Source organism: Rhamphochromis longiceps, linkage group LG10 (genome assembly GCF_057381845.1).
Source record: "Rhamphochromis longiceps isolate RC_006_pf linkage group LG10, R_longiceps_female_GT1.1, whole genome shotgun sequence".
Taxonomy (NCBI): Eukaryota; Metazoa; Chordata; class Actinopteri; order Cichliformes; family Cichlidae; genus Rhamphochromis; species Rhamphochromis longiceps.
This window is the reverse complement of record NC_140566.1, coordinates 29571398-29595493: the sequence shown is the minus strand read 5'-3', so window position 1 is coordinate 29595493 and position 24096 is coordinate 29571398. Positions and strand designations below refer to the sequence as shown.

General features: G+C 39.7%; 1 protein-coding gene across 1 annotated transcript in view; it reads right to left on the bottom strand.

Annotated features, from left to right (window-relative positions):
* The window catches only part of myo7ab (myosin VIIAb), a 53041-nt gene extending 28945 nt beyond the window's left edge, over nt 1-24096 (bottom strand). Inside the window, exons 1-16 of the mRNA XM_085421251.1 lie at nt 23995-24096; nt 18677-18745; nt 14543-14656; nt 13333-13485; nt 12657-12841; nt 12321-12442; nt 12070-12212; nt 10876-10989; nt 9987-10140; nt 9817-9893; nt 9556-9675; nt 8713-8855; nt 8412-8622; nt 8186-8321; nt 3157-3263; nt 1544-1681 (exon numbers count right to left, since the gene is read on the bottom strand). Of these exons, the coding sequence (XP_085277377.1) occupies nt 1544-1681; nt 3157-3263; nt 8186-8321; nt 8412-8622; nt 8713-8855; nt 9556-9675; nt 9817-9893; nt 9987-10140; nt 10876-10989; nt 12070-12212; nt 12321-12442; nt 12657-12841; nt 13333-13485; nt 14543-14656; nt 18677-18694 (1935 nt within the window). The 5' untranslated portion in view covers nt 18695-18745; nt 23995-24096. The remainder of the gene's footprint in view (nt 1-1543; nt 1682-3156; nt 3264-8185; nt 8322-8411; nt 8623-8712; nt 8856-9555; nt 9676-9816; nt 9894-9986; nt 10141-10875; nt 10990-12069; nt 12213-12320; nt 12443-12656; nt 12842-13332; nt 13486-14542; nt 14657-18676; nt 18746-23994) is intronic.

The window sequence follows — 24096 nt, the reverse complement described above, 5'->3', positions numbered from 1 at the left end:
TTAGCTTATCGCAGCTAACTACGTTTCAGGAAGATAGTTTTCCCAGCCAAAATATAGTCCTACTGATAGTCTTATGTTACTGCAATAATACTTTTTATGACTGTATGTTCAGCATCACGAGTGTTGAGTTTTTCATGAGTTTACCTTCAGATAGAGCCAGCGTTTTCATGCTGTAATAAGCTTTTATGCCGGGTATATGCTAAGCTAATTTAGCATCATCAGTTTTCTCATTTAACTATATATATATATATATATATATATATACATACACACACACACACACACACACTATATATATATATATATATATATATATATATATATAAGTAAAAATTCTACTTTAGTAGCCTAACAGTATGAAAACTTTACTATATAACAGAGACAGTCTGTTTTCACAAGGGGGCGGTGCTATGCCATGGCTGCACTCTGAACTAGGGTGACCAACTCTTTTCCCCCGGACATGTCCACTTTTCACATTCTGTCCGGGGGGATTTGAGAAGTTATATAAGTCATAACATAAGAAGTTATGACCTGCAGTCTATCTGGGTCAGATATAAACCAAGTTTAGGTGGAGTTTATTTTCGTTGTGCTGACATTTTACAGTCAGTTACAATAACTCGTACTGCGTGCTAGCTAGCATGACGGAGTTTCTATACAGCTGGGTGGGTGCTATGTTACTGATAGTGATATGATATCGGTTTGGATATGTGGCGAGATGGAAACATGAAGATGAAACCAGGAGATGTCCTTACTGAATCATCAGAGCTAAACAGGTGATGGAGAAACAGGTTTACCTTTTAGGTGACATGAATGAGTTGAAGGGAAGTTCTGAACTGTTTCTGAGAGACAAATAACACCAGGATCCTTTTCTATGTAGCTGACAGCTGGTAACTGTGTCAGGGGCGGGTCTAGCAAAGTTTTGCCAGGGGGCAGGTAGGGCATTAACAGGGAGAGGGGGCACAAGGAAATACTTTTCTTTCTTATTCTCATTTAAAATGTCTCACTTTTATTAAATAATTATCTGAATCTTACAAACAAAGTTCTTATCTGATGTAAAATGTATAGAAATCATACATATACCAACAAGACTGTACATCACTGTCACAACAGTGTTCGTTTTCATTCAAAGGCTTTATGGCTTTTCCTGTAATACCTGGTGGGCCGGTCTCTAGTCAAAATGCCCTGGTCAAGTTTTTGTCCCAGTCCAGCCCTCATACCGACCCAGTACTGGTAATTCTTTTTATGCAGATGAGGCATTATTTCTGTACCATTATTTAATTCCAGAGGTTTTTAAGTTATTTTTTTTTGCACTTGTTGACTTGTAAAAGCCTATATGACATATTTTATTTCACAATTAATTAACCACACAGAGAAGGCATCGTTTAAATATGTTAAATATGTTTCTTTAAGCAAGTTCTTCATGACTGAGCTAAGTGTCCTCTTTTTTTGGAAATCAAAATATGGTCACCCTACTCTGAACATATCTCTGTACTCTGGGGCATCGCAACACAGAAGCGCATACATAGTAATAAATCACGCTCACCATGGGTTTTTTAAGTTCGTTGGGTTTTATACAGCGAACGAAGAACGGCTGACACACACTGAGCGTCCTCATCAGCAGCTCCAGAGATCGTTTGAATTGACTGCTCAGAGTCGGGGAGCGCTTCCTCGTCTCAACGCCCTACGAACGCAAACACATACAAAACAGATAGTTTCAGAATGTTTGCACTGCAGGTAAAGACATGCTATTGATGCTGCTGTAATGGGACATCACAATGGTATATAAAACACCCTAAATGGGAATTTAATTTTGAACCTCTACAACCATAAATAGCCAGTGGCTTCAAACTCTTAAGATCCACAAAGCAAACACAGATTGCTCTCACGTTATTTCTATTGCACACGACGGACAATTAAAAGAGGAGACAACACAAAATCTCTGACACCAGTTGTCACTGTGATCCTGTGAGTAAAGCCAAAACAAAATTAGATTTAAACATTTTAAAAGCATGCAGGGGTTTTCGTCTGTATGCAGAACTGCCTACTGTGTCAGAGAGTTTGAAAGATTATTTTTCATTAACTTCACGCCAAATTTCCCCTCATCAGCACAATGTTCCCCTCTGCTTTTGGCACACCTGTGAAATAAAAAGAAGGGCTGAGAGGGAGCAGAGGGATGCTGCTAAGCACGTCATGGATAATTGGACTCGGCTTAAGAGAACACACACAGGGTTGGAGGGACCACATGTGGCTAAAGGCTGGTGATTACCTTGGGAGCAGGTGTGCTGGGCTGCTGATAGCCACATAGAAACTGATTTCAGGAGGAAAAGAAAGAGGAAAGAGAAAAGAGAGCAGAGTGAGAGGAGGTGTTTGTCATTAGGAGAGAAGCCGAAGGAAGGCAGAAGACACGCACGATGTTAACAACACCGGTCTACAGATTTAAAACGCTTCAGAAAGAAACTGAAAATGATGCAATGTGTTAAAGTAGGGTTGCTCGGCTATGGTAAAAAACATATTCATGATCATTTTGATCAATATTGTAATTTCATAAGTACATGGTTAATCTAATTACTTACAAGCTTAAACATCATGCAATTTATAAATCTTTAAAACAAATTAATAAAGAGAGAGGTGGATGCGGTGTGGGACATCGGGTCATCAGGTAGGGAGCTAGGACCTTTAAGCTTGCCTCACAAGGGCAACTCACAGTCCCTGCAAAGCTGCAGCCACACCAAAGACAGGGGGTGGCAGATGTGCACATCGTGGGAGATCTGTGCAGTGGGAGAGTGATGGAAAGCCACAGTCTCATGTTGCTGACAGGGGCTGGGTAAAACAAAGGCAGCTGCTCAGGCTTAATGTTTTTTACTTCTTCTACCTACTGCTCTTGACCAAAGGCTCTCTTTCTGTCATTGTAGCTCAAGCTGAACAAACAATCGGTGAGGCTGAACTCTTCGAGAGGCGTGAAGGTGCGCTGCTGTAAAAGCCTTCATAAGTTTGCAGTGAAAATGAATCCAAGAAAGTAATAATTTCTTCCAGCTCAAAGCCAAAATAATAAATAAAGTGAATATCGATTATTTACCAACCCAAATAACCAAATAACAAAACAGAAAAAAGATACAACATACAGTGTCATGATTTTAATGCATTTGTTGGTCTCACCATGGCAACATCAGCCTGGAAGATCTGCTTGATGAACTTATTCTTGGACGAGTGGACGAGCTGAATGATGTCAGTGTGGAGGCTGTCTCGGTTTTTCTCCAGGAAGCCTGAAAGGAGGGCGTAATGAGAAAAAGCAAGACAGAGGACTGATTATATCTTATTTGAATCAACATTTTTACTGCACTGATTTTTGCACAGAAATTTATTTACAAAAAAATATCACTATATCTTGGTCATGTTTTCAACACTAAATTGAACTGAAACGTTTTAATCAATATCTTCTGTGAGTGTGACAACTGCTAACTTGCTTGAATGACCTTTTCAGATTAAATGAGAATGCAATGATTTTAAAGGAACAAGCTAAACTTCACACAGCAGCACAGTATCGTGCATGAGCAATATTCAATTAAATTTTATTTATATAGCACCAAATCACAACAGTCACCTCAAGTTGCAATACATGTATTTAAGAGAAGTTTAGGTTTTGCATTCACATCAATTTCCAAACAAACTCAAACAAACCAAGGGATATTTTCCTGAGGATGAAACGACATGTTAGTGAATTCTGTTCAAAGCTGGTCTGCATGTTGTAGCTTAGAGACATTAAACAAAGTGAGGTTAAGTTGTTAAACTTAACCTCCTAGGACCCGAACTCTTCCACGGCATGCATTTTTCATTTCTCTTTGATATTTGGGCATATTGGGAACCAATGAATGTAAAAACAAAGAATTACCAGATTTTTTTTTTTACCTGATTTTTGTTTCTAAGAAAAATGAGAGCCACGTATGAGGATATTCATTTAAAATTTCGATAGAACAGTAGCATATAATGTCCTCGTAAGTGGATATCAGGCCCTTGTAGAGCAAAATTGAGTATTTTGGTCTAAATAACCCAAAATGGGATGTCCACATATGTGGACGCCAGGTCCTAGGAGGTTAAAATTAAAAAAATAGTTAATCCACACCGGAACCAGCCACACAGGACAAATAAACACTGGGAATGGGGCTGGTCCTGAGTTAAGGAGTGTGTTGAAACTGATGATCAGCCACTAGTGGACATTCCAGGCTGTGGTTGTCTAGGTAACCCTATGTATTTACCATGGTCTCATACGTCAGTCAACACTATCCTTCACTCTCATGTGTTGTGGCTTCAGTGTCTTGTCTTGAAGTTGAGAGGCCAATGGGCGGGTCCCCGTAGTGCCCGTAGTCACTTAAAGTCGCTGAATGTAATTGACTTTCAGTGGCTTCTGGACTAGGGATGGGTACCGGTATCATTCAATTCAATTCAATTCAATTCAATTCAATTTCTTTATTGTCCCACAAGGGGAAATTAGTTTAGCAGCAGGAGGATAAGAACAAACAGAACAATACTATAAAACAATAATAACAATAATGATAAAAAATTCAAGGACAATTATTTGCCATTAAGGAGACAAGACGCAGTAGGGATAAAAGAGACCTGGAGTCTTTTAGTCCTCCTCGGAGGTACTCTAAAACGGCGGCCGGAAGGCAACAACTCAAACTCACTGTGAAGTGGATGGTTCACACAATTAATAATAGAATGAGCCTTTCTAAGCACATTTCTATTGTAAATGGCCAAAAGTCCATCTTGCCAGCGCCCTGAAATTTTGCTAGCAGTTTTTACCAGAAGTCCCAACCGATTCTTGTTCTTCACCGTTAGGTTACCAAACCAGGCAGCGATACAAAAAGACATCACAGATTCGATAAAACTTCTATAAAACAAGGACAACATCTCAGATGAGACGTTAAAAGATCTCATTTTCCTTAAAAAGAACAGTCTTTGTTGAACTTTTTTAGTAGTGGCATCAGCATGAGATTCAAAACACAGTTTATGGTCAAGTACCACACCTAGATATTTATAACTCTCAACGATCCCAATATCGGCAGTTTTAATGATAGTGGGTGATGAGCTATAAGAGGACTTCCTAAAATCAATAATCATGTCTTTAGTTTTTGACACATTAAGTGAAAGGAAGGACTCATCGCACCAATTCACAAAATCATCTACAACCTGTCCATGGCCTGACTCGTCCCCCACTAGAAGACTGACGATCACTGTGTCGTCAGCAAACTTCAGGATGTGTCTGTTTGTGAAATTGCTGCGACACTCATTTGTGTACAGAATGAACAGAAGGGGAGAGAGGCAACAACCCTGGGGTGATCCAGTAGAGGAGGAGAGCACATCAGAAAAGACATGATTTACCCTCACACATTGTGACCTATTAGTCAGAAAGTCTGTCACCCAGCCGACCAGACTAGTGTCAAGCTTGAAATGATTGTAAAGCCTGTCAGCAAGTAAGAGGGGTTGAATTGTATTAAATGCAGATGAAAAGTCAGCAAATAATAATCTTGCATGGGTGTGGGGGGCCTCAAGATGCTTATACAAGAGATGCAGGAGTGTGACAACAGCATCCTCCACACCTCTCCCTGCTCTATAGGCAAACTGGAAGGGGTCAAGATGGTGTTCAACATGCATTAAAATCTCCTTCTTAATTATCTTCTCAAATGTCTTCATCACTAAAGAAGTCAGAGCCACAGGCCTAAAATCATTCAGTGCCTTAGGAGAACTGCCCTTAGCAACAGGGACAATGATCGCATGTTTCCAAATTTTAGGTACTGTCTGTAGCTCTAAAGAAAGTGAGAAGATATAGTGAAAAATCCCACTCAGCTGATCAGCACAAGTTCTCAGTACCTGTCCACAGATGTTGTCAGGTCCAGGACTCTTGCTTTTGGTATGTCTAAAAAGATTAGCTACCCCTGTCTCATCAATACAAATAGATGGGGGAGTGATGGTCTTTTCCCTCAGTGTGCTGGTCTGCCTAGAACAATCATAGTTCTCAAAACGAAGGTAAAAACTGTTAAGACTGTCTGCCAGATGTTTGTCAGAGGTAAACCCCTCTAAGGTAATGCTGCTTTTACCTTTCGTCTGTAGCCCTGCCATTGTTGGCACCGGTTCTGACATAAACGGTAGTAACCAGACCGAAAAGCAGCGCACATTTCAGTGCTTTTTTCCCTGAGATGTCATACACTTTGGATTCTAGCCAATCATTTTACCTTTCCAAGGATAGTAGGCGGGCCCAGGTACGTACATTCTTTTAGAGCAGAACTACAGCTTAAAAATGCCCAAGGCGAAGCAGTCAAAATTCTGGCTGTACTCCACAGCAAAAGATGCAAACTCAGCAGCCTGCAACAAGTGCTTTAAGGTGATACTGTGCAAAGGAGGTAACACCTCGAATCTGATGAAACACCTGGTGACGCATAGCAGGTTTTTTTTAAGCCGAGAAATGCGCCGTATTTGATAGCTTGCTGTGAGACCTCACACCGGCACATCTACTGCCGGTGTGGAGCCTGTTATCGGAACCGGAGTTAGCAACATCCCCCCAAGAACCCGAAGAGGAGAGTCCTGGCCCCTAGCCCTGCCAGTGTAGCAGAAATGATGACGGATGATGATGGCAGCAGCAGCCGTTCTTCTCTGGGTCAGTAGCTTAATGTTGTTCGTGTGTAATTTACGTTGAGTAGGCTAATCACGTTATTAAAATAATGCACATAAGGTGAACTAGCAAACACCATCGTAGTTACATGCGGCTGTCTTCTTGTTTGATGGCAAATACTCCCTTCACCCTGGCCAATAAGGCTAAAATTACCAAAGAAAAAGTGGAAAACAGCTAAAAATGAGAGGTTTTTGGACAAAGTATGTGTTTTTTCCATTGTTTAATCACTGCTTCCAGCCAAGAGTGATACCATATATGACCTATAGCTGCAGAAAAGGCTAACATTGTTATTTTTTTACAAACAAACAGCTAAACATAAGAGGTTTTTGGACAAGTTTGTGTTTTCCATTCTTTAAGCACCGGTTCGAGCACCGGTTCGAGCACCGTTTAAGCACCGGCAACGTTTCAAAAGTACCGGTTTGGCACCAGTATCGGATAAAACCTAAACGATACCCATCCCTACTCTGGACGCTACATTGCTGCTAGTCACTTCCTGTGTGGATGCCCTTTTAAACTTTTCTCAACTACCAATGAGTGTGAAGGATATGACATTAACTTATGACAAGTTGGTAGACATGTTAGATGGTTACCAGGCAACCAGAGCCGACTCCCAGCATCAAAACGATGCACGATGAGTGAATCGCTTCCTGTGTCGATATCCCTTAAGACCGGAACATCTGGCTTAAATGATTTCTTTGTAACTATTCTTCTGGCATCTAAACTCTAAATTCTTGCTTTGATTTTTGCAGATGAAGAATTTCTGATTGAAACCGATATTTATCCTTAATATCCTCTTTAATGTAATTCTGAGTGAATCTTGTGAAACAAAGTGTTCATTTTTGGACCAGCTCAGAGTATGTGATAATGATTAGTTTCTCCAGCAGCTGTAAGAGCCTGAGAGGTGAGAGCTCTGGTCAGATGTGATGAAGCATCTATTAAGACTGCTGTGGCCAAACACCCTCCATGAGACCCTCATCCGAACTGTCTGTGCTTCCTCAGAAAAAACTTCTTCAGACCAAAGTTATTTTTTAATCAATATGATCTTAATGTGCCTGCTGGTAACTTTCCCTACTGACCTTTTAAAAGTAATAACTCGGGAAGAACACATTTGTTTTGAGGAAACAAGAAAAATCCTGTCAGGACAGGTTGATTTCAGAATCAATATCCTCTCAGTGTGCCTGCTGCTAACTTTTCTGAATGACCTTTTGATAGAATGTTTATTTCACCCACTTGATTGAAAGACTCGGGAAAACAACCTTCAAAGGCCAAATTAGGGTCTGGAGTTACTGGAAATTTATGCTTCAGCGGGAAATCAACGTTGTAACCTGATGTGCACCTCCCTAGAAATGTAACTACACGTCAGGTCTATGCAACTTTTGTGACTGGTCTGTTCAGTACAGTCGATTCCTGCTGGCATTTTTAAACGTATCAGTGAGAGAATAAAAATCATTGCTTCAATATAAGTTTAAATCAGACAAACCAACACAAACAGAAAAAATCTGATGAACAGGGACGTACCTCTGGTCTCGTAATGTACCACTCCTGCAAAGTGCTGGATACCAAACTGGGTTTCGTAGCAGTTTTTAGGAGGAATGTAGTTGGAGTTGAGCTTGTGCTGAGAGTTGAGCTTATACAGCATCGTAGCATCAGTTCCCTGAAAAGAAAAAAAAAAAAAACGCACATCAATCAAAGCCAAATTCAGTAAGACTTATCTTTACAAGTATCTACTAAATATCTGTTGCACCTTGGGAAACTTGCTCTCTTCATCTATGAGGGAGATGATGTTCATGGGTTTGTTGGCGATCATGTCCAATGCATCCTGGTTGTCTGTGAACTCAATGTGCTGCCAGCTGATGTCCTCCAGGTTGTATTCTTCCTGCTCCAGTTTAAAGACGTGGCGGACAAAGAATTGCTGCAAGTTCTCGTTGGCGAAGTTGATGCACAGCTGCTCAAAACTACAGTGGAAAAAAAAAAAAGATGACAGCGTTAAACTAATAAAGTAGCATAAATGATCTACAAAAACACTCTTTTACACAACTTCTCACCTGTTGACGATAAAGTTCTCAAAGCCAAAGATGTCCAGCAAACCGATGGATCTTCGGATGATGGTACTCTCGCAGGAAGGAGGTCGGTATATGGCAGCATTAATCTTATCCACTATCCAGATAAACAACCTCCCGTAGATCCCCTGGATGACAGAATTCATGAACTTTGCTGAAGCAGACTCGCTCACCGCCTCCTAAGTGTGCTTCTTCATCACCATCATTGTCTTCGTTGTACGGCAACGTCATTAGCGTCATTAAGGTTCGGAGACTCCCAAAAATATTTTCCCACAGACCCTTTCCCAGACTTCACTCCAACATAAATACTTCATAGTTATTAGGAATGGGAAAATGTTACACAATTACCACCAAAGGTGTAGAAATAACAAGCAGTGTCCCATCCACCAGCATAGGGGGGTAAGTGGAGGGACACATTTTAAGGTAAGCCAGCACCTTCCAGGTCTGTGTGTGTATCGCACCTGTGCAGGCTCTCCTAACCAAGCTCCATAAAACCATCATGACAGTGACAACAAATGTCCATGCCTTGTAATATTATCTAGGGTCTTAAATTCTCGCCTGCTCTGCAGAATAAGTGAGTCTTGCATAGTTGTACATGAACGAGCTCTCCAACTTGCAGGTAATGGCTAAATTGGCTCTTTAGCTCACAGCAGATCTCCTGGAGAGTAAGTCAAGGACTCTGTTACCAGCTATAGCTGTAGAGTGTGTCTGCAGAAAGACAGACTCGTAGAAAGAAGAAGTTGGATTGTCTGGAGGACAATCACAACATGATCTGTGAAAGACTTGGTGATTACGTGTATTACCTCTAAAACAGGACAAAATCAGTACCTTAACAAAGGCGTCCCTGACATCCAGGCCTTGCTCCACACTTAGAGGGGTGACAACACTTTCACCACGTGTGATGAGGGTTCGTGTCGTCAAACACACCATCACATCTTTAGGCTCCACCTACGGTTCACAACGACCAACAAAAGCATCACCAAAAAAACTGCCAGATATCAATTTGAAAGAGATTTAAAGCCACTCTTTTCTAAGGAAGAACAGTAAAATGGTTGTGTGTCAATCATGTGTGTGAGAACAGTTACAGACCTCCATAAGCGACGCAGCGGTCACCAAGTCAGGAGATCTCACAACCACACAGGCGTCTAAATTATCATAGGTACGAGCTGAGGGAAGCAAGACAGAACATCGTTTTCTTCACAGGTTTGTAAAGTTTGCAAATTTTCTGATTGATGCTTCAGATTTGTGTATTCACGCACCCTCGAATCGCAGGTTTCCCATATGCAGGATGGCAGCCAGAAGCTTGGAAATCTCCCAGGTTTCTGTCTCGGTGAACATGAGAACCTTCATGGCTGACAGGATGCTGGAATAATCACTCAGGTCGTTACGACCGTCACACTTTGTGCAGCTACCCTGTGATATAAAAGAAATCCAACTTCAGGTCTGCTGTTTATGAGCAGAACCAGGCCAGCGGCTCCAGGTAACTGCAATGTGGCTTAATGGGTTTCACCTGACAGCTCCGAGTGAAATGCTCTGGGAAGCAGCTACGTGCTGCTCTTTATCGGAAACGGTAAATTAACTTTACATTATTATTATATTACTTATGATCCCTGAAGCTTTGTGCACAACATTTACTGCACCATTTATGTTTCTGTACTTTAGCTTCATTTTACCATCAGGACACAAGGGCACAGTCTTTTTCCACTCACTGTTTTTATTGTAACCTCATGCATTAATTGAGACATACTTTATTATGATTGGTAATTTTTTCTTTTACTAAAATAACACTTTGTTAATCCTTTGGTTGTGGAGGACCGGAGAGGGTGCACTACATACTGGAGCAAGAACATAAAGAGCTTTAAAGACAAGAGAGTGATTTTAAAAGCAACATGTAAGCTGAAAGGCACCAGTGTGTTCTCTCCTTCCAGGCCCAGTAAACACTCAGACTGTAGAGGTTTGAAATATATTGAGGTTAATTAAAAACATTTTTAATAGAGCAGATAGCAGAGCACTGCAGTAGTCCACCCTGTTATAAACAAACAACACAGTGATGTTCAAAGTGCTAAACTCAGCTGTATGATGGGTACATCGATTTCTTAATTACTCATTTTTATCACTAAAAATGAGTAATTAACTGGCGAGACTCACCATAGTGAGGTAGGAGTAGTCTGTGGCAAGGCCCAGGCCCAGCTTTGACTTCATTTCAGGAGCCATGCCCTTCAACATGCAGTAGAAAATATGGTAGTTTCTCTCATCTGGAGCCTGCAGGAGCAAGAAAGAAGCAAACCCTGTATGTCCGACACACAATATGCTATGCACATGTAAGCAGCATCTACGTGATACTGTTTACGTATCATAAAGAGTATATATTATTAATCTTGGACCAGTATTTATTTTTTTTGTATGTAATATGTCCACATATGCAGGGAGACTGAATAGTTCATCTGCCCCTGTTTAATTAATGATAAATAAATGACTAATTACACACTTTGATTCAGCTGTGAAGAGTTTGATTGTAGCTTGCCTCCACCAGTGTGTGAATGTGTGTGTGAATGGGTGGATGATTGGGTGTGTAAAGTGCTTTGGGGTCCCTAGGCAGGACTAGTAAAAGCGCTATACAAATACAGGCCATTTACCATTAAATATAACAACTCCTGTGAGCACCAAAGTGAAGGCAGCTGCTGTATAAACAAATAATAAATGACAAACTAGTAAAACATTAAGACAGGTGAGACTCCCTCCTGTTAAAAGGGAGTTTTTCTGATTGTCTGATTGTTTGTGTTTTCTTTCTACTATCGTAGGGTCTTTATCTTACTACCTTACAACAACTTAGGCAACGGTTGCTGTGCTTTGGAGCTATATTAATAAAACTGAATTTAAATAAATTGAAAATAATCACAAACCCAAACAAACAAAATCACCATCCAACGTCTTGCAGTTTTAGTTAAATTAATAATTTAATTCTTCAATATTTATTGCAAATATGTGCACAATATCTTCTCTATTTGTTTATTATTTGGCTAATGTGTCATTTATTTTAGTAGTAAAAACAGTCATCATATAAACTTGAGACTGTATGTCTGTCATTGATGTCAGACTTTTGATTTTGTAAAAAAATATTAAACTGTATTTATCTAAGGTTTAGAAGCAGGATCACAACTGCTAGACTCGCTGTCAGATAACCTCTACCCAGGAGCAGCCATCAATCTTCACTCAGCCCCATCCCAAACTGCATTCTCAGGTCTAGATCATTGCTTACCATCCATCTGTCTACAAATGTTGACTAATTGTGGTTGGAGTTGTGAAAGATTTAACATATTTAATCTGGATCTGGTTTCTCACCTGTCGACACACGCGGGACTTCTCCAGCAGGTACTGCTCTATTTTGGCTCCTTCAATGGCCCCTCGCTTGTTGAAGTGGATATCTATGTACTTCCCAAAGCGACTGGAGTTGTCATTTCGAATTGTCTTGGCATTGCCGAAAGCTGAAGAAATTGACAAACCAGACGATGAAGGTGACCCATGACACTTTCTTCCATGTTCACTGTCCATTCGTGGACTGAAGGTGATCTTTTTTGGAGTTTAATGCTTACCTTCGAGGATAGGCGTGGCTTCTAGGACTTGCTGCTCTATCCAGGAGTGCTGCCCGCTGATGGCAGCGAGGAACTGCAGAATCAGCTTTGTGCTCTCAGTCTTCCCAGCTCCAGACTCACCGCTGCCTCATAAAGAAAACAGTGACACAGTCATGCAATAAACATGATGATTTCATTACAAATAAACTATTCAAACAGCAGCAGCACACAAAGGATACTAACTATGACCAGCCTTTTTAACCAACAGAGGCTTGCAGATTAACTGCAGAGTTTTTCCTGTTTAGAAATGGCGCACGTCCATCACTTTGAGTTCTTATGAAATGATCAAGCACAAACCTGATGATGCAGCACTGGTCCTTGTTGTTCCGCTGCATGTTGAAGTAACAGTTGTCTGCGATGGCGAATATGTGCGGCGGCATCTCGCCGATCTTCTTATTGGTGTAGAGGCGGATCTGGTCTGGAGTATAGATGGGCAGCAGCTGGTAAGGGTTGACTGCTACCAGTATTGAGCCTGTATACGTCTGCAGACACCCAAAGACAGACGAAAGTCGATGTTTTAAACATGAGATAGATCAAAAACTCAGGGACAAAATATGTGAATCAAACACTACTGACAGGGTATAAAACAAAATTTTATGCTCTCCAAAATATATGAGATGATTATAAAAATAATGTCTCTATTATTCCTATTTAGTGGTCTTAACTTTGACTTACTAGCATTTCTAAGATTGGGTGTTTTACAAGTACAAATGCCTGTTTCTATCGGTGAACCTCCGGTCAAACAGCAAGGAAGGGACGTTCTGTTTTATTTATAGCAACAAGTAAATGCTGCTGTTGCTGGGCGCTTAAGATACAAGTAAACAGATTAACCTGAATAAGACCTTAACTGGGCCAAAGCCAGTGGTTACTGCTTTGCTGAACATGCGAGTAAAAGGCCTGGAAGTTACAGAAACTAATTGCACCTTAGGCGATCGTAAATGCAGCTGCGTTGGTGCCACAAAGGGAAACTTACGTAGATGACGCATTCATTATAGCGGATTAGCAGGTTACGGAGGATGCCAGCTTCATTGAGGTCACCCAGACGGATCATGTCCTCCACCCCATGTATGGAGGTTGGGTGCATGGGTTTGATGTTGGTGGCATTTTGAGGGGAAATCCAGTGCTCCTGCATTGGTGAGGAATGAGGAAGCAGATTAGAGGAACAAAGGCCTCAAAAGCCACATGAAGTCACACTGACTCATCCTTCTTTGACGGAAAGAATTAATTGGCAGTTTTGTGTCATTTTAAAAGGACAAAAATATCTGTATGCTACCTGTCGTCTAAACAGATTCAGGGTACAGTGATGTTTAGACGGGGAATGAAAAAACAAAAAAAACAAAAAAAACCTTAAAAAAAGACAAAACAAAGTTCAAAAGCCAAAGGAAACCATATCGGGAACACACTAGAAACAAGAGATCAGAACACAGTACAACGTAACAAAGAACACAGGCAAACTGAGGCTAAAAATACACATGACACAAGGAGGTAAGTGGAAACAGAAGGGGAACTAAACACAACTGAACACAATTAAGTTAAATGACAGAAACTAAAACTAGAGACAATGCATGGGAGACTTAGTAAAACACAAACTAAATAGAAACACTGAACATGAAGCGAGACACTGATGGATCAAACTAATACAAACAGAAGCTCGAACTAAGAAACAAGGGCTCAAAATACTAAGGGAACACATGAAGAAAAACAAAAGTAATAAGTGAACTAAGAATGAAGCAAATACTCAAAAAAGTTCAAACCATTTAAAACCCATGATCATGAAAAGCATTACAAATTATTGGACGCAGATTAGGTTTAATGGTCTAATACAATACAAGTGTGCAACAGCAAAACACAGTCTGAGTTTTGGACTCTGAATTCAGGTCTATTGTTAACTATTCTTGATTTATTTAGAATCTAAGCTTGTGCGTTTAGAGCTCTTAGTTTATAAATTTCAGATTTTTTTCCTCTGTTTTTGGCCTTTTTGGCCTTTAGTTCCTGTCATCAAGTCCTCGCTGATTATACTCTGTGTGTGTATATAGCGTCAGTCCACTTTCAGTCCTTATCACAGTATCTACGCAGTCTCCCTTGTTTTCATATTTGAAAAACCTAAATTCTAGTTTCTCTTGTTTATGTAGTCTACCTTGGAGTACTGCTTTCAGGTCCTTCCTGCTTTTCTGCAAACTTACCCGGCCTTCATCATCCAGAACCTGGATCTGTCCAGAGTCGCACAGTTTGACCACGGCTCCCAGGGGGACGTCAAACTCCCGGCCCGTTTTAAGATCCAGCCACACATAGTCCCCCTGGATTACAAAACTTTAGTTAAAGACTGCAGGAAGTAATAGAATAACATCATAATATCAGAGTAAACTGAAGCTGAATGATTTTTTTTTATCTCCCTGGGGAAGTTCAGAGCACTTGTTAAAAAAAATCTGTAACCAAAGATGTCAACTGTTTGTAATCATATAATTTCTTATCTCATACTTATACTTTAACTCTTTTTATTCCTAGATGTTATTTTGAAATTTGAGCAGAAAACATCAGGTTTTCCCCGTAACAGCTGCAAAACCTGATGAGCTGCATGTGCCTTAGCTGTACGTGACATTTGTTATGGTCTCCTTGTCTGCATTCAACTATTTGAATATACATGTTGGATAACCAGGAAATATCAGTTGCACCACACACCCAGTTACCCAGTTTTTCAGCTGCCAACTAGTTACATTTTTGAGGATTTTTGAGGATTTAGCCTGAAAAAAGGATTTAAACTTGACCACATCCACCAGGAAGGCCATGATGTAACACTGAGACTTAGGTAACCCTACGTAACAACAAATAAGGCTTAATTTTCCTGAGGTGGAACCAACACTTAGCAAAAACCATGACTGAGCAGGTTGCTACAGGAGGTATTAAAAATCTACAAAACAGTCAACCAATCATGGCACTGACTGTGCCATTAGACATACTATGAAAAGCAAGCCCCCTGGAGATGAACACAGCCGACCCTAAAAAAGTGCATTTATCATCTTAGACGTGTCAGCACAGAGGTCATTTTGTGTTTTGCCAATGAATGACAAACACGAGGTGTCATTTAGATGTAAATCAGAAGGGGAGCTGGGCCCTGTGCTTCGTACGTCGCTTACTACATCCAAGATCAAATGAAACATCCAAGACCAAACCATCGCGCTAACCGTGAGCGCGCTAATCCGGTTCCCGAACACACCTGCTGTTGACGATTAATACAGCTGGACGCAGTAATGTGAGATCACTGGGTGTCGTAAAAGGGGCTACGCATCGATAGTAGAAACATTGATCGGCAACCCTCTGATTGGTCGGCGAAAATGTCGACGGAGCGCGCTCGGCTCGGTATTTTTCGGCAGCAGAGCAAGAACTCTTGAGTGAGGGATTTCAGGAGTTTCAGAGTTTAATCAGAACGCAAGGGAACACTGCAAAGGCTGCAAAAGCAAGGAGCGAGGGCTGGCAGGAAGTTGCTGACAAATTAAACTCGTAAGTAATTTAATAATAACAATAATAATGGAGTGGATTGATATAGCGCTTTTCAAGGCACCCAAAGCGCTTTACAATGCCACTATTCAGTCACTCTCACATTCACACACTGGTGGAGGCAGCTACAGTTGTAGCCACAGCTGCCCTGGGGCAGACTGACAGAAGCCAGGCTGCCATATCGCGCCATCGGCCCCTCTGGCCAACACCAGTAGGCGGTAGGGTAGATTTATTATATTACACTATATTATCCAATATTATATTACATTATATTATAATATGTTATATTTTATCCTCTTTCACATTAGAGCCACGACAGGACCCACTAGAACATGGGAACAGGTAAAAGTGAAATATAAGAATGTTCTACAGAATGGTAATATTTATCACTTATATTGCTTTTAGTCTCTTGGAAAGAGACCCTGAAATAATCTGTTTGTTTATAACAGCAACCAAGAAAAGGGCAGAGCAAAAAAAGACAGGTGGTGGTCCTGCACCCCCTCGTCAACAAGTTGGTTAAGTAAATAATACCCTCACGGGAAAATCGATATCTCTCTATGAGCACACTGTCGCGCTGAGCTAAAGGATCCTGTCTGTCCCGCAATATACGCTGAATTCTGAGGACTCTCCTTATCAATCTTGCACCTTCCGCAATGGGTGGCTTGCGTATACGGACAGGACATGGCTGCAACAGGCTTCCCAAATCCACCTTCGCTTTTATAGCCGTGGTCTCTCATCTTGATTACACGAAGTAATTTACAATTGCTACTCTGAAATATGAATTAAATCTGTAATAATCACATACATGTAATAGAATGTTAATAGTACATTTCCCTTTTTTAGGAAATGACCTGTGTGAAATCAATAAATGGATCAGGTGCTGCATTGTCTTTAGTTACATTGATGTTATTTATTTATGGTGAAACAGTGGTGGAATATCGCTGTTGCTTTCGTATGAATGACGCGGGCATACCTGCGTGGCCGCGATCTAATCCTGTTTACATAAAGTAAACCTGCTCCCCAGCAGGTTTACGCTTACGGCTCTGTTGCTATGACAGCAAGTCCCGGATGGGCTTCGGGGAACCGAACGATCCAGGATCACGCGAAATCGTCAACAATCTCATCCAGCTAACTCACTTAGCGCGGTACGAAGAACAGGCCCCTGGTATAAACCTCATCATAACACTGCAGCACGATGCTCAGCGTTCATCCCCACAGTCTAGACTGTGACCTTAAAGATGCTATTTTTGCTTCCATTTAACAACATCCAGATGTCTCCCACTCGAATGAGATTCATAGCCGTGGCTCTGAGCTGAGATTGAAACGGTGCAGGAGTGTCTGAGTCGTGCCCTGCAGGACTCTCGGGGGAGAAAGGCACTGGCATCTAGTTATTGAAAGGGAAACTATTGATGGCCTGATATGAGGTAACTGCCCAGCTTTTTCTATATTTAGTGTGTCAGGACTGTGGAGCTCATGCTGAATAAATCATTCTTGCTCACAATTTGATTTTCGGTTGTTTCTTTTTACATTTTAATTTAATTTAAAATCATTAAACCTGCTGGCTGGCCCACCATAACAAACAAACATTCCCATAAGACACTAAAATGTCAGGTTAAACTGACCTACTTGCATGAGTTGATGCTAAAGAGACCTAAACTATGCTTTTTGTGTTAAAGTAGTAGAGCCACAATCTGGATTTTAAGCCGATCTTTTATGAACAGAGGCACTGGCAAGGTTGATGTAACGATTATGGCCTCTCATAATAATAATATGGAAGAAGAAAATGAACGAGTTCAGTAACCTTCCGCCCTCCTTCAATAAATCCCAAATGATCCTTCAGACAGACAGTAAAAAAGTGCTGCCGTGCTCAGATATTCACCTACTGACTTCTGAGCCCTTACAAAATTGAGTTTAATTTTCCCTTCTTAAATAATCAAACACAGAATACTGTGTATCAAGTTTGTGGTTATGGCAGAGGCTTAAGTCATTAGGGAAAGCTCTGTACCTCAGTGGAAAATCAAAAGAAACCATCATAATACAAATGCACTGAAGCGTGATCACCCTAACCTCAACTCTAACCCTCAGCAAAAATAACTTCTCCTGAGTCTCTGCGATTAGACAAAAAATAAAATCAATGACAAACAAAAAGAATTAAAAACACTAGTCTGTTTAGCCTTTCTCTAAAAAATAATATTATGGTAGAGTCAGCATCTAAGAAGACTTAGACCTCAGACAATTAAAGCATCTGATATGAAATAACTTGAAATTTCAAATTATTTTCTCAAAATTTTGAGATAGTAACCCAAACTTTTGACTTATGGATCCATGCAAAAAAAAAATTCTCCACTGGCAAAAACACTGGTCCACTGGTCGCTACTAAAAATCTTTTGGCGAGTAATGCATTGAAAAGTTCCTTGTAATTGCTTTGTTCTCCAATATATTTTTTGTTATCAACTTGGGTGCAAATACTCTCCAAATACTCGCAGAGAGGTAGGGAAACTGCAAAAAGTATGATGCAAACCAGAAACTGAGACTCATTTCCTTCAAAGTAAAATCTGTGCCTCTCTGCTACAACAAATAAACTGCTGATGTCAATGTCTAACCAGGTCCCATTACAACATGGACACCAACAGAAACTCCACCTAAGTTTAAAAATAATAAATATCAGCAAAGGAAAAAATATTACCTGACTTTTTACATTAATGTCCATCCATAATTCCCACAGAACGTTTGTACAGAAACGAACTTAAGAACTTACTTTTAATACACGGACAGGACAAAGAGGTTGGAAGACATTCAGAACCATTTGGTACAGGACCCACCTGTTGCAGAATGACCATGGTTCAGCCTCGTGTTGATTCCAGGTCATCAGAAGTCACCATATGAGGGCTCTAAAATGAAACCAGTCACAGACATCACATTAACTTTGAGACAACAGACTGCATCTACTTCGTATGTATGAATTACACATTTTTATACACACAGTTTGAGGGAAAGTCACCAAAACAAAGACTGTTCAACAGGTTTTTTTGGATAACGAGATGAGAGAACAGATGAGGGGGGAAAAAAACAGGATACACAAGTTTTTCATGTTCTTTGCCACGTGGGGTTGAGACCAAGAAAAAACGTCTACTTTTAATTCATTATGATATATTATGCTTTTTTCCACCTCTATACTATTAACTCTACTCAAAATAGGCACTTCCTCTCATTTTAAGCCAGCTTTCCTTTGATTTGCTGCTTCCCCCAGTCTGAAACGAGCTGAAACATGGATGATTTTTGAAGACTAACAGTTGCCAACACGAGAGTATGTCAGCATTAGCAATGTACACAAAAGATATCTAAGTTTATATTGTTGTCAGCCTGTGCTGCCATCATCAACCCCAATTTATTACAAACCATCTACAGTATTTTTGCAGGTGCGTAAGATTGAAGTTATGACTGCGTTCATTTATTTTTGGAGCATTTAGGAGCAAATCTAAGCTGTCCTGACACAAACATTAGGCTTCCTATCACCTACAAAGCTGTTATGGTGAACATTTTTGGCTAACTCCCACCAATACAGAGCAGTATTATCATTATTATCATTCTTTTAGATTCATGTTGAATTGTAGACTCTGTTTTAGCTTTGTTTGAGCCTCCACCCATTCCTAATGAAAACATGTCAGTCTATAGCTTCAAAAAGCTCCACTGATCTCAAAGGGCAATGGACTGCATTTGTGGTAGAGCTGTGTGCCATAAAATCACTACAAAAGTTGCAGAGACTGTGTACACCAGACACATTTCGTATTGCACACTTAAATAAACTAGATCAGAGACGTGCTATAGTTCGTGATGGGTTTTAGGAGCCGTAAGAGGTCTGAGATCTAATATGAGGAGGTGAACAAAAAGTCTGATCACCATCAGTCCTTTCAGAGCCGAGACACACAGTCCTGTGGTTCAACCAGTGAAGGAAACAGGGGGCGGGTGCAGAGTTTAAAGGGTCTGATAGGGGCTGTTAAAGGCTTACTGGGATTCCTGGGGCTAATCCCATCGCTTAAGTACGAGGCATAGTTGTTGCAGCTATGATTTTCCTTCCACATGAGGCTGTCTTACTGTTTTTGTACTCATTTATATTAAAGGTGATGTGGCTGTTACATATAGTGGGATACGTGTTTATAGTGGCCTTTTTGTTTAAGGAACTATAGAAGAGGAATTGTTAGTCTTTAAAGGTTTGTATTTTGTACTGACTATAGCACACACAGAAAAACTACTAGAGTATGAGTGACACAAGGTAATTAAACAAGGCGAGGTTTGGAGCTGTTAGAAAACAAATAGATTGGTTTGAATTAATAAAGGCAGGATGAATGAGGTGGGCGAATGGAGAAATAAAACTAAGATGACTGCTTCTCTGCTAATTCATTCTGAGGAGAAACAAACACGTTAGTAATATAAATAGCCTGTGTGGCCAGAGAAGAAACACAATGACCCAGAGGATATGAGTGATGAAGATAAACCATGTCACGGGGGAGGGGCTAAATCTACTAAATACCCATTGGAGCACTAATAAATCTATTAACATTTATTTAGACTGCAAAGAAAACTGTATTAAAGTCTGATTATATGCACATAAAAAATAAGCTTCATGTGGTGAAGTGAAGCTACTGAAGGGCAATAGAGTTGATATACAAGTAATTACCAGTCACAATATGTTCAGCTTAGACCAAGACAGAGCTTCTAATCCAGAACCACAGGGTGCCAATCTGGCAACTGTCCCAAACACAGACACTTAGCTCTCCACCTGACTTTACAATGTGGACTGGAGTCATCGTGGCCTCACATTTTTCCAGTAGTTTTTATTTAAATTTTATTTTAATTATAAGTATTTATTCAAACACCTTTTCTCTCTTTTTTAAGAGTGAAAGAGAAAAAATGTAATAAAAAACAGGAACGGGACTTAGTAAAGATATAAATACAATTAAACAATAAAAAGAAAATAAATAAGGTACAGTAAGTAATGCAAAGGTACATTTGGGAAAACTATGATGTAATGTCATGGAGAAGGTGACTCTTCCATTGTAAAAATTAGTCTCACTTTATAATACAGCCAGCAACTAAGGGCGTAATCCCACTGTAATCAGACGAATTTCAATGCATTTTATTTGAAGTTACATGTGATTATAGCTCCTGAAAAGTAGGCAAACTAGAATAAAGGGGTCCTTAGTGAAGTTTTTACAGGAAAAAGGAACTTACTAGACTGTTATGTAAATGTAAGTACTGTGCAAGTTGTTTTAAGTAATGCACATGCAATTTCATGTTATTTTTGCAGAAGAACAAACACTATTTCCCCTTTTTTTTTTTTTTACATCTTTATTTAGTATTCATTATGTTATTGTGCGTGACGGATGTTCTATTATTCAACTGTCCTGAAAAATGCAGTGTATTTACAATGTAAGATGAAGAAATTGTTTGTTTTACTGCAAAATTACCTCAAAATGAAAGAGTACTTAAATTACTCCCAGATTAATTTGTTTCCTTTCCTGTGAAATACCTGAAGTTATACAACATTTAAAGCTACTTATACACTAAAAGCATTAACAGGCTGATTTCTGTTGACATATGTTGACAAAAAAAATAAAGAAACCAAATAAATTTCTTGTGTATTTTTATGTTATTTAAATTTTGTAAGTACACACACTGTTTATGTTTTTACTAATATTCCAGTTCGCTAAAATATTTTCCTCACTCAGTTTTAGTTTTTAGTTTAGTTTTCCGCTTACGTTTCTAAAACCTCTGAGGTTGATCTGTGAAAAGGCAGCGAAAGACATCCCTGTTTACTCTGACAATTTAATCAAGTGTTTGCAGCAGTCCTGCTTTTATGACATTTACTTTTCAGGTTTTCAACTCTTGCACAAATATTAACCACCAATTTTATTTTCTGTGTTCTATTGTAACTTTACTCCAAAAGACTTGTACGTCAAATTTTGTGAACTTTTATGTCCTGTTTTCTTTTTAAAATGCTGCTTTGTTTAAATGTACTTTGCAATTCCTGGGTGTAAAAAGCAATATATAATTCAATATTTTTTGCCTGCTTACTAACACTGCCTTGTTTAATAAAAAAGTAATAATAATATAATAAAGGATCCAAACCATTATCACAGTAACCTATGTAACTGACATGCTTTTGCATTGAGCTGCTTATGAAGAGGATGCTGTGACACAATGTGATCTGTTGGAGGTAATCCCCATTTATTCTGATAGCAGCAAAGGATAAGCAACATCATGTAAGGAAACTGCCTGACTTTGAATTTCTGTGCAGAAACAGCGCAAAAGTTGTCTCAATTCACCAGAACCTGAACATATTTATGAGCGAGACATAATACTGATATATTGGGGTAACACTGAAAATAGGAGGGAAAAAATAAGTACAAAAAGTTCCTAAAGTAGAACCTATTCATTTATAGGGAGAAATAAAAGAGAAGATAAAAGTGCTGTGGAGCTTAGAGGTCAGCCAGGTATATGAAATACTTTAGTAGTTCAACAGATTTTGTTCACAAGAGTACAAGAAATTTTACAACACCACTTAAATCCGTATCATTAAATTCTTCTTCTTTCATTTGCTCCCTGTTGGGGTCACCACAGCAGATCATCTGCCTCCACCTCACCCCTGCCTCACACAAACCCTCTGCATGTGCTCCTTCACTACATCCATAAATCCATCCTTTGACCGACATATCCACTCTCCCAACTCTGTACATGTCCAAACCATCTCAGCAGTCCTTCCCTAACTTTGTCTGCAAACTGTTCAACCTGCAAACATTAGGCTCATAAACAGGTGAGAAAATTGATCATGAAACCATGAAAAAGTAGGCCAGTCTTGAAACTACAGCCTCTTAAGAAACAAACAAAACAAAACATAACAACCCTCATTGTTGATATATTTTACCAGATCAAAAGCCGAAGTTGCATAGCGTATAACAATCATTGGGGAAAGGTGTGTCCATCATGCATCGTGTGACAATTCTAAGAGTTTAATGTGCTAAAAAAATAAAAAATCATGTTTTTTGTATTACTCTTATGGGTTGTGATAGATCTCCGCTGATCGCTCATTTTAAAAAATGCACCATTTTTAACTACTGGTTACTACTGGATAACATCATTTCACCATGATGCTGGTGAAAAACAAAATCACTTCTTCTTAAATAAATGACATCAGCAATAGTGTATAAAAAAATGTAAACGCTCTTATCTGTTCTTTTGTTTATTATTATACATTTTCTGCCGAGTTTGTTCTTGACTTTTCTTTTTGATAGTCCCTCGACTTCTCTTCCATGATTATCTTCAGCTGTGTTCCCCTGATGTTTCCCATCTTCCCTTTTGTATAATTAAACCCTCAAACTGCTTGTGTTCTTATTCTGTAACACTGACTGTCTGAGCTTTTTATCTGCCGGTGAGTTTTCCCCTCATCTGCAGTCTGGAGTTTTGGACTCTTGCCCCAATAAAGATGTGGGTTTTTTTGTTTATAAGTTTTGTTGTCTATATTTGGGAGCGTTTGACCGTCCTGTGATGTCTGCCTTTTGTGATAGGGAGTACTGCGGCATCCCACCTTCCCACAGCCTTGCTGATAGATGCTAGGATATTTAACTAAAACTAAAAACACGAAGCTCATGTTTGTGGCTTCAGAGGAAAACGCTTAAAAATTCAATGCCAATGTTGAGATATTCTAATCTGCATGAAATCAGGGCACTGAATAGAAAACCAACATTAGCGTCGTAGTTAATGAGGCTACAAACCGGCTGATAGGCCACAAAAGGCTGACAGATCTTGATTGAATAATTAAGCACCTGCCAGGTGTTGTTTGTGTCTTAGTCTTATAATCAGCTGTCACTGGGCAATTTTTTCTCTTTTTTTTCACTTGCCAAAATCTAAAAAAGTTTACTAATAGAAATTGCACATAACATATTAACTTTCCTGCTGTTTTTCTGCCTAACAACTATTTCTTCAACCTCTACTTCTTACGAGACCCAGAGTCACTCTGGTCTGAGATTTTCATGTAACGGCTGAGAGAAATCTTTAAGTCCCCAGCTGCTAATCTGTGTGTGTGGCCTCTAATGCTATTCGAACAAGTGTTTGCACAGCACATGCGTCCGCTGTGACTCACATGGCAGGGATTCACAGGCTCCGGCGCACAGGGGCGCGCAACGTTCATCATTGATCAAGAGAGTTCAGGAGACTCATTTCCATGAGGTCAAGTGCTTCAGTG